Source organism: Lagenorhynchus albirostris, chromosome 1, assembly GCF_949774975.1.
Source record: "Lagenorhynchus albirostris chromosome 1, mLagAlb1.1, whole genome shotgun sequence".
NCBI lineage: Eukaryota > Metazoa > Chordata > Mammalia > Artiodactyla > Delphinidae > Lagenorhynchus > Lagenorhynchus albirostris.
Genome location: NC_083095.1, coordinates 64,736,841 through 64,754,252, shown reverse-complemented (window position 1 = coordinate 64,754,252; position 17,412 = coordinate 64,736,841). Strand labels below are relative to the sequence as shown.

The following is a 17,412-nucleotide window of genomic DNA, read 5'->3' as shown; positions in this document are numbered from 1 at the left end:
CCACCCCCGCAGGTGAGAGGTGGGTCTTGCCCTGCTAATCCGTTGTCTCCTGTGTCTCCTCTCCCCGCCCCCTACCCCCCGCGGCCGCCGGCCCCACGCAGAGGACAACGAGAACTCCAAGTCCGACGAGAAGGGGAACCAGTCCGAGAACAGCGAAGACCCGGAGCCCGACCGCAAGAAGTCAGGCAACACGTGCGACAACATGAACTGCAACGACGACGGCCACAGCTCCAGCAACCCGGACAGCCGCGACAGCGACGACAGCTTCGAGCACTCGGACTTTGAGAACCCCAAGGCGGCCGAGGACGGCGGCGGCTTCGGCGCGCTGGGCCCCATGCAGATCAAGGTCGAGCGCTACGTGGAGAGCGAGTCGGACCTGCGGCTGCAGAACTGCGAGTCGCTGTCGTCGGACAGCGCCAAGGACTCGGACAGCGCGGGCGAGGCGGGCGCGCAGGCCTCCAGCAAGCACCAGAAGCGCAAGAAGAGGCGGAAACGGCAGAAGGGCGGCAGCGCCAGCCGCCGGCGCCTGTCCAGCGCGTCGAGCCCCGGCGGCCTGGACGCGGGCCTGGTGGAGCCCCCGCGGCTGCTGTCCTCCCCCAACAGTGCCTCGGTGCTCAAGATCAAGACGGAGATCTCGGAACCCATCAACTTCGACAACGACAGCAGCATCTGGAACTACCCGCCCAACCGGGAGATCTCCCGGAACGAGTCGCCCTACAGCATGACCAAGCCCCCCAGCTCCGAGCACTTCCCGTCCCCGCCGGGCGGCGCAGGCGGCGGGGGGCTGCACGTGGCCATCCCCGACTCGGTCCTCACTCCGCCCGGTGCCGACGGCACGGCCGCCGCCGCCGCCGCCGCCGCCCGCAAGACTCAGTTCGGCACCTCGGCCCCCGCGGCCTTGGCCCCCGTCGCCTCCGACCCGCTGTCGCCCCCGCTCTCGGCGTCCCCGCGGGACAAGCACCCCGGGGGCGGAAGCAGCGGCGGCGGGAGCGGCCCCGGAGCGTCCAACTCCTTGCTGTACACTGGGGACCTAGAGGCGCTGCAGAGGTTGCAGGCGGGCAACGTCGTGCTGCCGCTGGTGCACAGGGTGACCGGGACGCTGGCGGCCACCAGCACGGCCGCGCAGAGGGTCTACACCACGGGCACCATCCGCTACGCGCCAGCCGAGGTGACCCTGGCCATGCAGGGCAACCTGCTGCCCAACGCGCACGCTGTTAACTTCGTGGACGTTAACAGCCCGGGCTTCGGCCTTGACCCCAAGACACCCATGGAGATGCTCTACCACCACGTGCACCGGCTCAACATGTCGGGACCGTTTGGCGGCGCCGTGAGCGCGGCCAGCCTGACGCAGATGCCCACCGGCAACGTGTTCACCACGGCCGAGGGACTCTTCTCCACGCTGCCCTTCCCCGTCTACAGCAACGGCATCCACGCGGCACAGACTCTGGAGCGCAAGGAGGACTGAGCACCGCCCAGCGCGGCCCGGGGCTCTGCCCGGAGGCATCGTCGGAGTTTTCGTTTAGACCTTTGATTCTAGCACTTTGAATTCGAGCAGGTCAGCATCTTCTCTCGCCACGACGGTCCCCGTTCCATCCCCTCTTTCTTTCACTGGACTCATTCTTTCCTGTAAAGATATGTTTATTTTTGGCCTTCAGAGGGTCAGACGACCAGTTGCCTGCCATTTTGTCTTCTTCCGAGATGTGTGTTGGGTTGTTTTGCTTTCCTTTGCATCTTTATTAAGATGTCTTTAATGTGTATATGCCTCTGCCATTGAATACTCAGTCTTGTGGTCAAGAGATTTCTGAAATGACAACCATTGAGTTTTCTTCGTAAAGATCTTGATATGATCAAGATTGAAAGAGACAAGCATAAACAATGTGCCCTGTTTGACTAAGTCAAATGAAATGGGGTGGTGTTTTTGTTTCTGTTCCTAATTCCTTTGAAAATAGGGGGATAGTATTTTAGAATTTTATGCAGAATTTAATTCTCTTTTTATGGTTAAGATTTTAAGATTTTCTTACTTGCACATAAAAATAATTTTGGGTTCTTAAACTTAATTTCTGGCCTGTGACTAGAATGTTTAAAAAAAAAGTTGGACTAAATGTTAATTACTGAAACATTAACTTAATTTCTAAAACCATGGTGCTATCATTTATTAATCTGTAATGTCTTCATACGAAATGCAGCTCCTGGGCTGGGTTTTGAAAATAATGTGTTCTGTCCTGGTCTGGAGTCCATTGCTGCAGTCTCCTTGGTTAGTTAAGACAAAGCCCTCATTAATGTTTGCTGCAGGACTTAAAATTTTTTACCTCCCAACTAACATAGCCTCACATTAAATTTAATGGGTCAGGAGAGCCCTTTTTAAAAGGGCTTTTGGAAAACTCAATCAAACTGATTTGAGGAGCAGTTTAGGTACATACTGCCTTTCGTTGAGCTTTCTTTCTTTCCTTTTCTCAGTCTAACTGAGGCTAATTTTTGCAACTTCAATAACACTTTGGAGTAAAGAAGGAAAAAAATATTTAACGTTTTTTGATTTTTTCATTTCTTGCTAAAAAAAAGAAAAGGAAGGTTGTATTTTGAGGGACTGATTTGGTGGATTTTTTTTCCCCTTTGGTTCTTTTATTTCTAGGTTGGAACCAGTAAGGTTTAAAACTAAAGAATGGGTTAAAATAAGCTTCAAACAGATAACTGCAACTGCACATTAAGTTTAAAAAAAAAAGAAAAAAAAAGAAAAAGAAAAAAATACCCTATTTTGTCTTTGTTGCCAGAAATCAGTGTAGTGTCAAACACTCCAAATGACTGTCAAGTATAAACTCTTCTTCCACTCCATTTTTGTCAGCTGATTGTTAAGGCATCTAATAACAGATGTGAGAACTGTAATGTGTGCACTGTGTACGTGTCCTTGGCTGTCAGTCCATTGCAGTTTCAATGTGTGTTTCTATATGCAGTATATACTAAGCTAATGTAGTTGTTTTGTCCTTTGTCTTCTCTGTGCTCTATCTCTAGTACAGTCCCATTCCTGCAGTCCTAGTGAATCAGTGATTCTTGGGGGTTAGTGAGTTTTGTGTGGTGGCCTTCCTCTGTAACGTCACCCTATGCTGCTTCTACTGTCTGTGAATCTTCCATTTCACTTTTGAAGATTTCTGCTGTTGCTTTGCTGGTGTATATTCTCCCAACCTCTCCCCTTTCTCTCTCCCTCTCTCCCTCCCTGCTCCCTCCCTCCCTCCCTCCCTCCCTCCCTCTCTCTCTTTCTCTCTCTCTCTCATCTCCCCTTTTCCTGCCTCATCTCCCCCCCAACCCCAACTTCTCCAAAATCTTTTTCATTCTCAGAGATAAAAAGACTCTTAACTAGCTCAAGGTTAATGGAGCCATTTTTCCCATAATGGAATTCTGGGTATGACTCTTTCTTCTGGAGTGCCACACGAAGCACTGAAGAATAACGCTCAGATATATGAAATAAATTGATGCCATATAGCCTCAGTTGTTAACATTCCCAGAGTCCCTTGTGTTCTACCTATAAGCAGTGGGTGCTTTGCTTTGGTTTCCTTCCAGGTTGGCTGATGGAGCAATATATAAAGCAATTTACCAGTGAGACAGAAAATTATTTCAAAGGTCAACCAACATTTTTTAAAAACAAAAGGGGAGCGGTGGGGGGGGGGGATGGACTATAGAATTGTCGTATATATTTGTTTATGTGTGCAATGCTAATATAGTAACTCGGCTGTCCTTTGAATATCACTGTGTTGAGTGGATTCCTCCAGGCCCTTTGATTCCATGAGTTGGGCCCAAACCACTGTGGAATAGTGAAAAGAAGTTTAATGCCACAAATTCTAATAGTGAGCACTTACTTGAAGGATTTGAGTAGGTTTAGGAAGTGAAGAAGGCCAATCACGAAATTTAAAGAGTCATTTTGGAAGCTCTACTCTAGCTATTGAACAATCAAAGGAACGCACCTATCAGCTACAAAGAACAGCTAGACGGCTGTTTTTTATTTTCTTTTATAAATGTTTCTGTGTTGTGTCAAAATGATTTCTGGTGATTTAAACTAACAGATAATCACAGCTGCTGTCTAAATCCATAGTGTTAAAATTACAAAGTGGAAAAAAAATACTTCATTACCTGTGAAGACTGTGTCTGTGTTTTTAACTATTTCTTGTACAAATATATGAAAACTTTTATGAGGAGACTGGTGCCAAGTAGCTGAATAATGGGGAAAGGGATATTCTGTTCGTAAAAATCTTAGCAGTGTTACCAACTCTACAATATATATATAAAAAAAATTAAAACATTACAAAGCGACAGCTATGGTACATTTGTTTTGTGTGAAGCTAACGGGACCTAACTTCCTGAGTGCCTGGCTCATTTTGAAACATTTTTTTTCATTGACCATTTATAATGCTGCAAATCAGAAATGTACATACTTCATTTACAACAGGGTTCTTTTTATACTTTTGTAGATTCTCATACATGTCACATACATGGTTGTCTTTATGTAACTTAATTTTTCATCTGCAGGTGCCATTTTCATAATAAACTTCTCTTGGATTTGTTACTATCTGGCATCATTTCTTTTACATGTAACCATCCTAACTAATGAATGCTGGTAGTATTTGTTTAAGCAGGTACCTTGGTCATTATTCTTGATTTGAACAAAAAAGAAAAAAATTTTTAAAGCATCCATATTTTTGCTAGTTTTGGACAAAATGCGTAGCTTGTGTACCGATGAGGCTGACTGACAAGGCACAGATTAAGATGCTAATCCAAATACTACATCAAATGTGCAACCATCCTAGATTCTCAGCTACCCCAACTCATTGTCACATGAGCATTACTATGTACGTTATCAGAGCTGAACAACGGGCCTGCGACATTAACCACTATGGGAAGTGTGCATTTTTTCTTGATTAACGCACAGTAAATGATGAGAGTTTTCATACATTAATCATTGAAAATGCACTCGAGATTTTCACTTATTATGAGCTCTAATGTATAACCAATTGTTCCATTGCTTATGTCTTCTCTTTATACTAAATATGTATTTTCTTTCTCCAGATAAGCCAAGTCAGTCATGACTGTGCTGTGTTATTGGGTAGGTCAGCATCCAGCCTGTCCCTTTTTGAGGCAGGTCAGCTGGCCAACTCCAAAAAATAAAGAGGGAAAACTTCAGCCGCTCTCTCAAAGTTAAGGATACAGGTGGGTCACCTGTTAAGTCTGTGCTCTCCAGAAAAGGAAGACATATGGATGGGTTGAGTGGAAAGAAAAGGCAAGCACTTTGTCCAGAATCTCCCAACTATAGTGATTATCATGTCCTACTTTAAGTCTCTGATGACATTTGCTAATTTGAGGGTACCTTTGGTTAACGGAGGATAGCTTCAGACTGGAGGATGTGGAAATGCAGTTATGGTTGTGGGGTCCTAGATCTCTCCACTAGACCCTTTATGGATCCCTGGAAATAAGTACTTCAAAATCAGAAATAGGAAGAGGGTGACTGAGAATACAGAACCGGATTCTCTCAACTACTTTGCCAAAATCTATCTTTCCTTTTTGCTCTTGAGAGTCAGAAGAATATAGTAGAGCAATATTGAGAAGCAAACAAATTGATGAAGCTGGAAACGTGGTCCTGAACAGATGACAGTGAGTGTTGAAGCCAGCTTACCCAAGGCACTCTGTCTGAAGGTGTTGACGGACCAGGCTGTTAGCCATGGCTTTCAGAGCTTTGCATGGGGGAGGGTCTACCAAGGCTGAGGGCTGACCCTCTGTTGGCACGATGACAATGTTGGTTGGCCGTAACACTTTAATTCTGGACACCCCTTCACCCTGTGATCTGGAGGTAGTAGCAGTTGGGAGTTGAAAAAGGAAAGCCAGACATGGTGATGGGTGAGTTGAAATCGTCATGATATTTGGAGCTTCTGCAATAGAGGCGATAGAAATCCTCGATGCTTACCCAGGCTCAAGCCTCCTTAGCATCAAGTTTCCTCTCCTTTATTTGTACCCATCAATGCTAAAATACGTCACTAATTAAATAAAGAACACCTCTTAGCCAAAAAGAGAGGGCGTGAGCTCTGGGCGCAGACCCACTGACAACTGGGCAGCCCTGCCACTTCCCCAGCCCTGGGGCTGCCAGCCAAACCAGAACCCTGAGCTCCTCAGAGGCACAGGACCTCTCCCTTGCCAGTCTGGCAGCAAGTCACTTGGTTAAGGCTTCAGTTTGCAGGTGATGGATAGAACAGGGATCTAAGGCCAGCCCTCTGCATCTCTTCTCCTTCCCAGCTGATTCTGACACTTATCCATTTGGCAATGAGGAACAACAACAGCAGCAAACCTTTAAATAGAGTTGCAGGCAGGACAAGAGGGAAGATATGCATTCAGTTGAGCATAAAGAAACTGGTCTTAGTCCTTTTGGGCTATAACTCTTACCCATCTTCACCTACCCCTAGACAAAGCATATTTATGTTGAACAACATGCTGAACAATTTGAAATCAACTTGGTCTCTGCACTGCATTGAAGGTAAGAGATAATGTATACTTTCAAGCCCAGAAGATAGTCTGTTCAAGCCAAGAAGATTGTTATCCAGTTTCAAAAATTAGAGAGAGTGAAGGACTTGGAAGAAAAGGAAGAATACCTTCGCTAATCCTTCATATCATGTAGTGAAAAAGGCAAACCTTATTCGTGAGCATGAGTCTCAAAGAATGATGACAGCTAGCAGGCTTAAGAAACAATTCTGGGATGCTAAGGTAAGCTAACACCCTTAGATGCTTCTGCTTTTCTGTATCTCCTAGAAAACCATTATAAGGGCGCGGGGAGGGGGGCTGACCTGGTAAACTCGCCACAGGCGTAAATCATGGCTTGTTCATCTTCATGTCCCCCCACAGTGCCTAGCTCAATGATTTATGAATAGTCTTGGCTCGGTGAAGATCTACTAAATACTGATGGATGAGGACACGTGGAAAAATGAAAACGAAACATGACTTGTCAAGAGTCAGTGATTCCACAAGAAATGACCATGTGGTTTGGCAGGATGGATTGAGTTTCCACCAAGAAAGGAATGGCAAAATGGATAAAGCAGCAAGTTCATTCATTCCTGCCTTCGCAGGTAGTCCAGATGGCTGGCACAGAGTTGGCCATCGAGAAATGTTGGTTGGAGGGTGTGTGTGTCCACAATACTATTTATTCTATATTCAGCAATAAGTTAGAGAAAGGAGGAAGAGGAAACAGCCCAAGCAGTTAGTAACTGGCTTAGAAAAACTTTGACAATGTAGCCCATGGACAGCTGGTCAGATGGAGCTTAGATTCATAAGAAGGTACCAGTTAACAGTGTACCCTCACAGATGAGCAGTGAGCTACCTAAACTCAGTCATCACCCAGAGACTCTTAGCAACCGAGAGAGACTCTCTTGTATAGAAATCACATCTCCTTAATTCTAGTGGTGAGGGTCTTTCTAGCCCACAATTGAATTGTTAACATTTTTAGAAGGTGCTGAACTGAAATCTTCCCTCTGGAGTTAAATGGACTAGATCTCAACCCTCTGCCATCTGAGTGGCCTTCAAATATGTGAAGATGGATATCAGAGTATCGATAAGTCTCTAGGTTAACTGTCACCTGTTCTTTCCATTGTTCCTCCAATGGCATCGTGGCAGGTCCCTTCACCATCCTAGTCACCCTCATCTGGGTGCACCAGAATTTGTCAAGGCCCCCGAATTGGTTTCCTATGGCTGCCTTACTACCACAAACTGTGTGGCTTGAAACAGCAGAAATGTACTGTCTCCCAATTCTGGAGACTTGAAGTCTGAATTCAAGGTGCCACAAAGGTGGATTCCCTCTGAAAGGCTCTGATGGAGAGTCTGCTCCTTGCTTCTCTCCTAGCTTCTGGTGGGGAACAGCAATCCTGGGCATTTCTTGATGCAACATCTGATGTGTGCCTCTACCATCACATGGCCATCTTCTCCCTGTGTGTATCTGCATCTTCACACGGAGTTCTCTCCACTGTGCGTGTCTCTCCTCTTCCAATAAGGACACCAGTCATATTGGATTAAGGGCCCACCCTACTCCAGTATGACCTCATCTTAACTAATTACATCTGCAATGACCCTACCCTGAGAAGGAAATGGAACTAAGGTCACATGCTGAGGTATGGGGGGTTAGGACATCAACTCTTTGGAGGACACAACTCAACCCATAATGGCCCCTTTTAACACGTGGCACCCCGGACCAATCACAGAGCTCCAGGTGTTATCTGGTGCCTGCCTGAGCTAAAAGTCCCATTACATCTTTTGCTCAGGACTCTGAGATTTTAATTAAAACAGTCTGAAACTGAAGTCACTTCTTAGCAGCCAGGCCAAATTGTTATTTCATCTTGAGCCTCTCGTCAACCAGAACACCTTGGTCTTTTCACAAACTTTTGACAAGGTAGGTCTCCCACCTCCTATACATATATAGCCCTCATGTAATGCCGGCATGTGCTTAGGGGAAAAGCAATTTAAGGAAAGAAGTTCACTTGTTCCCTAGGCATGGAAGGTGAGCAAGGGCCTGTCCCTGTGAAAACATCGCTCATTTTCATTGTACTCTATGTGCCCTCTGAGACGACTTCGCCCAGCCCTGCTGGAGAGGAGAGACCTGGCCCCAGCATTTATAGAACTCTGAACCCTGGGATAAAAGCACATAATGCATCCATAACAAATTCCCAGTGGGCCACTCTCTTGTAAATAAACTGAGGCAGGGAAAAACGACCACGAGAAGGAAATTGAAAGAATTAGAGAAACTACAGTATCAGCCATTACAGGAGCAGAAGTGGGGTGAGATGCCAAGACCCCTGATATGTACGTGTAAAATCATCCACTCAAATGTCAAATAAAAATCATGAGGCCAAACTCATCAACCTTCTGAAAATGAATAGACCTCTTTTTGTCTCCTTTCACGGACCAAAATCAAAGCGATTAGTGTAAGATTGTCTTGTACTTTCCTGGGGACAAAGCACAGTTGTTTTTTGTTCTGTTCTCTTTCTACCGGCAGTCATGAGATACACCAACAGGAGTGACCCAGATAATGTTCCTCTGTTGAAATTTTTCTACAATAAAATTAATTTCTGTTTTAAAAATAATATATGCAAACTACTAAGACCACTTTAAGAAAAAAAAAAGGAGCAGAGGGTAAGGAGATGGCTCTTCCTTGTACTGAAGGACTTCTCAGATTTATAGCGGAAGTGTCAGAAACAGGATGTAATATCCCTGTGACCCTCCTACCTCCCCCCAAACAAAACCATTACACCCTTGATGAATTATTGACTTTAGAGTTTTATCTGTGCCATGAATAATCACAAACTTGGGAGTCTCAGGGCACAGTTCATAAACAAATAATTATATCATAATGATAATTTTTCAGGAATTACAACATCAATCACGGCCATGTTATTATCAAGTACATTTTCTGGTCGCCTCTATTCATCAAACCCTCCTCCCTCTCCACCCTTCCGCACCACACAAGCAAAACTCATCACCAGATTGCCTCTTATTTACACATCACTCAAAGCAGGACAGAGCAGACACACACAAAATGGGCCAACCCAGCATTTATGAGAGATGAGTTTTCATTAAGAAAGTTCAAATTAAATGCATTGAGAAAGATGCAGGGGAAAGAATTAATTATTCCAGACTCCCCCAAAGAAGCATCTTTGAAAAGATCTTATTTGGAAGATAAAAGCAGACAGAAGGTTTATTCCATTTCAGGCAGTTCTAGTACAAAAAAAAAAAAAAAAGAGTCTCTGAAAGCCAAGGAAATAACAACCATGTGATAACATGTGCCCTGTTTAAATAATGGTGATACGTGTGCATCAAGCTTGAGCCCTGTTCTCACAGCTCCTCCTTCAGCTGGAAGAGGTGAGTGGAGGTGGGGACAGAACTCAGAACAGGTATAAATACCTTACCCAAGTCAATATACGAGTCAGGAATAGAGCTGCTCAGAATGTTCAGCTCTAAACCACTTTACTAAAACTATTACAGAAGGTTAATAATTCCAAACAAAGTAATGGTTTGTGCTTTGTGTGAAACACCCACAATCAAACTGCTTTACTGAGTAACTGAACATCACTTAAGGTCATAGGCCTACTCTCCCTAGATAACAGATGCATCTCACAATTCAGAAGAAAAATAGCAAAGCAGCAGAGAGCAAGTACCCTCTTCAGAGAAAACTTTGTACAACAGGGTTAAATCCATCGTACACTGGTGCTTACCATTAACTCCCTGTATGAGAGAACTTTCTCATCGGCCTCTGCTTCTAACCGGCAAGATGCAGACAAAGCAGTGTAATTCAGCACAACGAAGAGGGAGGACATTCAAACTCCTCAAAAGTAGATATGAACCCAAGCACCTGAGACAATCCAATGAGTCCCCCAGTCACACTTCACCCTCGAGGGCAGCCCTTGGGGACGTACCGCTTGCACTTAAATCAGATTCTCTTCTCCTTGGCGTTAAACTATCCAGGAAAAGGTAGGGCTGGTGCCCAGCAGTGAGCAGCACAGGCGGGGGAGGCGACACGGCTGACACTGGGGACGTGGGCTCGTCCGACCAGCGCCCCGCACCCGGGCCACCGCCGAGGCCGCCCCGGTGTTCAGGTGCCCGCATAATTCTTCGAAACCTTGGTCAGCCTTCTCTACCGCTCTCACTAAAACCTTCCAGTTCCTTGAACGTACCTAGTCTATTGGAGGTCACCTTGCCTTAAAATCAATCTTATTTAATATATAAACTCATTAAAGGAAGGGGCAGTGGGATGGGAAGGAGAAAGATAGGACACCAGTCCGTGGCCCAGCAAGCTGATAAATCCGCCCTTCAAAGCCTCTCTCTCCCCCTGCCTACCCTTGTCTTCACAGGCAAACAACCCCCCTCCCCCCCGCCCCCGACCCCAGGCAAGGGAGTAGCACCTCTGGGGCGCGTTGCTCTCTCCTCACTGTGGCCGGCTCCCCTTACCGCCTGGTCCTGTGCCGGCCTCCCTCCCTCCTGCACAGAAGAGCTCCTCTGGGGTCCTTTCATTGTCTCTCCTGGGGCGCAATTTGACCTCCCTTGGCCGCCTCCCCCCTTGCCTCCCCCCCTCCCCCCAGTCGCCACACTCAGCATGAGGAGGCCCTCAAGCGAGCCAATAACCCAAAGGTCCTTAGGCGAAACCTTCCCTTTTTAGAAAGCTGGGGAAGGACTGGCTGTAAACCCTTAACCTTTTTATTTGGGGATCACATTACAGGATCCCAAGAGCGCACATCAGCCTCCGATGGAAGCCCCCGCCCATCCTCTCCCTGGAGGTGGAAGCTGGGCGGTGGGCAAGGAGGGGAGAAGCAAGGCAGCTCGTGACCCGCGCGGGGAAGCCGACGGCAGTCTGCACTGGCAGAGTCCACCCGGCACGAGCGGCTTTTCTAGTTCCTATTGAGTCATCCAGGAGGCCTCTGTCCCACACACCTGGACTTCACAAACCTCAGCAGACACCTCTGCTTTGGAGTCACGTGGATGGGGGGAGGGGAAGACTTATAAAAGGACGTTCTTCCCAATATGAAAATCCTTAATAGCATTTTTCAGGATAAGGACACTAGCGCTTATTTTTCCTTTTTAACATTTTGAATAAATTGAAAGAAAGCTCAGATTGATTTCTCTGGTATTTACACCTGACTTTCCTACATGCTACACTAGATATTTACATAGAGTTTCCCAAGTTAGAGACATTTTTCAGACACTGATTAATCTGTAATTCTTTGAAGTAAGGAAGCATTATTATCTCCACTTTACAGATGTGGAAAACTAAGACACACAGGTTAATGACTTGCCCAGAGGTCAAACATACAGTCAATTGCAAGAGTGGGCTTTCAACAGAAGCTCCCCTTTCTGCCCTTAGGTTTAATTCAGGTCGCTTCTCAGCTCAGGTGCCCCTACTCACACCACAGCTGTCTCCTGCGTCTGGCCACCTCTTAAATCTTGCCTTAAAGGCCCTTTATATACTTTCTGAAAGGCCAGTGCTTTCCCTGCCTACTGTCAGCATTTGCCCTCTCCTATTCATGCCTTTGCTCGTAAGCGAGAAATAACAATTCCTCTCTGGAGCATTTTGTAATGGTTTTGCATCACTAAATAGTACCATTCTTTTCTTAATTTTTTTCAGAATAAATGTAAGCCCTATAGCTCTGTCTAAACCTAGATAGAATCTGATGTTTTGTTTCATTTCTGGCAGTTGCCCTACAATCAATTCAGTGAGAATTTACACAAGCCAGGCCAGGATTATAAAGATGAATAAAGCATTACCCTCTGCCCTTAAGTTGTTCACAAAGTAGGGAAGGAGACAAATGTAAACGTTAATCATTACAACGGCCTGACAACAGGACATGACAGACATATAGACTGGGTGTCAGGGTTGCCCTAAGTAATGGCAATTAATTCAGGCTGAGAGGGCAGAGATGCTTAAAGCAAGTCTTGAAAGATAAGTAGGAGCTAATCGTGGGTGCTAGAGGGAGAGCGGTTCCTGGAAGGCACGGGCACCATCAGGGAGGCAGGAGAGAGTCTGCAAAGAATCTGATATGCTGGAGTTTGGCCACACTCCCACACCATGTGGAGATGCGGCTTGAAGTCAGGTGACAAGCACATGGAATGAGTTTAGCCCAAGCTTTTCTAGCCAAGCCCTGTGCCCTCGTGCAGGGCTGCCACCACCAATGGAAGGGGCGCCTTGTTCTCACATAAAGTCAGGCTCCACTCACCAAGCCTTCCTTCTGCATCTGCTGGACTGCAAAGGGGTGTCTTCTTCTTGTTCATACAAAGGAGCCATGAAGACAGGCAGCAGCCCTGCAAGGGACTACCCTGAATACTAAGTTGAGGAGTTTGAATGGCATCTTATGGGCAATGGGAAGTTCAGAGGATTTTATTCAGAGAAGTAACATAAGAGAGTTTTTGTATTTGAAAGATCACTCTGATGGCAGTTTGAAGGACAGCCTGGGTTAAATAGAGGCAGTCAGGAGGTGGTTGTAGAAATATCCCATGTGATAAAGGATGAACAGTGGTAGGGCTGCAAGGAAGGGGGGCTTGAGAGACTCAAGGAAGAGGTCTTGGTGATTGGTTACATATGGAGAGAGATTACGGAAAGACAGGAATAGATGACTCCCAGGTTGCCGGCTTTGAGATGGGTATTACAAGATGGTTTGAGACGGTTTACCAAGATAGGCAGAGAATATAGGAGAAAGGAAAGGTTTAAGAGAATGAATGAGTAGGAAGGGTTGAAGAATTCCATTTTAGAGGTGGTAAGTTTTAAGTGCTAACGGGGAATCCAGGTAGAAGTGTCCAGCGAGCAGTTGGTAAAATAGCTCTAGATCTCTGGAGAGAAATCTGTTTTAAAGATATAGGATCAGAAACATCAGCACTTAGACAGTAGGAGGAGCTGTAGGTCTATGGGACATTGCACAGGAGAGAGAGAGAGAGGGTAGGGAACGAGAAAGGGGCCAAGAATGGAGTGCTAGGGCATATCAGCGGAGCAGTCAGAGGAATGAGCTTATGACAGAAATGAGAAAAGTAAGAGGCAACGGGAAGTGAGTCACAGCAATCAGTGGAGAGGCTTTCAAAAAGGCCAGAAGAAGCAACATCACCAAAATGCTGTCCAAACACTAGGTAAGGACTGAAGTGTCAAATGGTTGTGCAGTGACAGCAAATGATGGCTACACTTTCTAGAATTTGGCAGTGAAGGAAATGAAAAAGAAAAGGCTTCATTCCTAAGGAACAGCCTTGTATTTGACACTGATTGGTATGACCTTTCTTTGAAAAAGTATAATCCCTTCACCATTCATATCAAATGGGTACTGAACAAGCGGACCTGAGGAAAAGTTTTACCCTTGTGGAACCTGCCACGTCACTGCTTCCTATGAGCACCGTACGGATTTACCTAGAGCCTAGGCTCTGGAACAAACACGGCAGTCATAGAAGACACTGTGCATGCCCTGAGGGAAGACACACAGGATGCCGTGCATGTATCGAGAACTTACTGTACTCTGACATTTTTTCCACAGAGAAATTAATTGACTTTGCTTGGCATGACCTCTCTGGTAATTTACAGTGGCTCTTGTGTGATATTCTATATTTTTAAAAAGAAACCTCTTTCCAAGAAAGATAAAGTAATGACGTGTACAATTCGAGCTTTATTCCACAGAGAAAGACGAGTTTGTTCCCAAACCTGGATGAGACTGGGGTTGAGTCATATGGAGTCATCAACCCCAGGTAAGCCACTATAGCCAAATACCATTGTAACAAAGACTGTTGGTTGACTATCCAGTAACCATTCTCCTTTTTCTCCTTGGTAAAAGAGCCCAAAACTTTAGCTAGGCACAGTGCTTTCCAGAATAAAATATTCTATCTCCTATCCTCCCTTGCAGCTAAACATAACCATACCATAGGACAAAGTTCTAGCCAATGAGCTCTGAGCACAGGATGGAACATCAAATAAAGCTGATACACTGGAACAGCACAGTTCTGGTTTTGCCTTTTCTCCTTGTTCTAGCCTGTAACTAAGATGTAATAACTGGAGAAACAACAGCCATATTGGATCATGAAGTGACCTAAAACTGGAAGCTATGGACTAGGATAAGGGAGCACAGTTTAGTTTTCTGATGACATCATGCCAGCCATGGACTACCTACTCCTGGACATCTTTTATATGAAACTGAATAAACTATCTTGTTTAAGCCATGTTATTGAGTGGCATGAGCTTATCTTGCTACTGAATTCAGCTCTTCATTGGTGTAGTTATTATATTAGATTCACGGCCTACTGGCTGTTCATCGCTAAAGCAAGTTCCCTAGTTCTTTCCTAAAGTCTGTCTTTTGACTTGCATTGCTCCTTACATATTCTAGCACAAGAATGGGAAAGCATGAGAAATCAAATGTGAGGAAAGCTAGAAGCTTCAACAATGTAGGAAGGAGGCAATGAGGTCCTTTAACTCTTGAGCCTTAAAGAGTTGACAAGTGAGGATTCTAGATTACTCCACACATCTGAAGAGAAAAAGAATCCTGCAGGAAAGGTAAAGTACTTCACAATCAAAACCAGAACCAATTCTGGCTGCACAGACAATACACGGAAGTTCTGTATTCCATTTGTCGATAGGTGGAGTCTTCTGTGAAACACTCATCTCAGAAGCATCTTCTGAACTGTTCTTAAACAACAAGCATGGTCACAGCTCAAAGAAAAGGTCAAGAGGAATCTAGAGTGAACAACTTGGAGAATGAATCAGGGAGCCTCCCCCACATTAACTTTACTACCAGATTACAGTGAGAAGGTTTATGGCAAACTGATGTTTGGCATGGATGGAGTCGGGAAACCTTCTTAGTGGAAGCTAGACTAATAATGAGAACACAAAATGAGGCTACTAAGCAGCCCCCAGTTATCTGGAGACATGGCACAGTCCAAGCTGGGTGCTTTGAATGTTGCCTAATAAGAGGAACTGAAAATTCCACAAAGAAAACATCAGGTCATCACAAGAAGATAATCACAGATAACATTTACCATATACCAAGCACTTGTCATCCATTCTCTCATTGACCCAGTATTGGTAGGTGCTACTGTTATGTCTGTCTTACAGATTAAGAAGCTGAGATTCAGGGCTTTCCTGGTGGTGCAGTGGTTGAGAGTCTGCCTGCTAATGCAGAGGACACGGGTTCGAGCCCTGGTCTGGGAGGATCCCACATGCCGCGGAGCAACCAGGCCCGTGAACCACAACTACTGAGCCTGCGCGTCTGGAGCCTGTGCTCTGCAACAAGAGAGGCCGCGATAGTGAGGGGCCCGTGCACCGCGATGGGCCCCCGCTTGCCACAACTAGAGAAAGCCCTCTCCCAGAAGCAAAGACTCAGCACAGCAAAAGTAAATAAATAAATTAATAAACTTCTACCCCCAACATAAAAAAAAAGAAGCTGAGATTCAGAGAAGTTAGGTGAGTTGTTCAAAGTCTCATAACTAATAAGTGGTGGAGTCAGGATAATAACTCAGGTCTTCCTGGTTCCAAAGCTTGATTTGTCTTTAACCAGAAAGCTATGAGCATTTTTTTTTTCTTGCTGCGGAAGGGAATTCAGAGGAGAAAGTCATTTCTGAAAGCACCAGTACCTATTTTTTCTTTTAAATACTTTGTAAAACAGAGATTTTAAAAAACAACCAAAAAAATGTACTGAAAATAAAGAGAGCTTCTTCTTCTTCTTTTTTTTTTTTTTTTGCATATTTATTCTTTAATTTGTATCCAAGAGCTCTAACACTTAAAACTCAAAAGAGCTACAGCATTCATTTCTGGTTTAAAAAGTAGCTTACCCTAGGACAGTTGAAGACTGGTAGCCTGAGGGCTTAAGGCTGATGTGGAGATCTAGACATGACTGTGATTCTGGGGGTCTGGCCAGAACTGTCATCCACTAGGGTGACACTTACCCAGCACCCCTCTATGCAAGACCACAAAGCCTGCATGTCATTATAGCCTCTTCTAAGCCAGTTGCTGAGCCTCAAAGTGTGAATGGGGCAGGCATTCCAACATGACTACCATCACCTTGGGACAATGTCCAGTTTAAGTGTACAGGCCTGTTCTCCACACCACTTCTAAAACATGTTCCAGCTTTCCATCTTTTCTTGGGTGGAGGTTAAAAGAGGGCTTCTTGATAGTGACAAAATACTTGATTTACCAGAAATTTTAACATTTTACATTTTATTCCCTCATAATACAATCTAAACATTTACAAAGCCAAAAATTTCAAAACCACAAACTCACATCAATAATCATGTTGGAAGATGTAAACATATGTCTCTTGGAAATTGATAGAACAGGCAGGAAAAAAATAAACAAGTATATAAATGATTTGAACATTATTAATAAACTTGACCTAATATATGCATATATAGAATACTGCAATCATTGAAATAGTGAACTTCTCAAGTCCATATAGAACATTTATAAAATCAATCATATACTGCACGTTAGCAAGTCTCAACAAATGTCTAAGGATTTCGATGTTCAGGTTCAGTATGTTCTCTCTCCATAATGCAATTAGGCTAGAAATCCATAACAAATAATAACTGGAAAATCACCATATGTTTGGAAATTAAGAAAAGATTCATAACTAAAGAAGGAATTATAATGGAAACCAGAAGATAACTGAACAATAATGAAAATACTAAATATCTAGGGTTCTGCTAAAGCATTACTTACAAGGGAATACATAACCCCATAAACATATATTAGAAGAGAAAAATGACTGAAAATTAATGTTAATCATCCATATCAAGAACGATCAAATTAATCCAAGGAAATAGAAGAAATGGAATCATAATAAAATCACAAATTAATAACTGAGAACACTCCAAAGAAAACAAATATCAGGTCATTGAAAGAAGATAATCACAGCATTCATTAATAGCAGAATGAAGAATCGTACCAGC

At 44.6% G+C, this 17,412-nt stretch overlaps 2 protein-coding genes across 4 annotated transcripts in view; one reads left to right on the top strand and one right to left on the bottom strand.

Moving 5' to 3' along the window:
* Positions 1-1,796, top strand: part of NPAS3 (neuronal PAS domain protein 3) — an 836,449-nt gene extending 834,653 nt beyond the window's left edge. For both annotated transcript variants that reach the window (XM_060143810.1, XM_060143799.1), the window contains one exon: positions 102-1,796. In XM_060143810.1, the coding sequence (XP_059999793.1) occupies positions 102-1,465 (1,364 nt within the window). In that variant the 3' untranslated portion in view covers positions 1,466-1,796. The remainder of the gene's footprint in view (positions 1-101) is intronic.
* Positions 1-17,412, bottom strand: part of EGLN3 (egl-9 family hypoxia inducible factor 3) — a 253,852-nt gene that overhangs the window by 121,237 nt on the left and 115,203 nt on the right. The window lies entirely within an intron of this gene.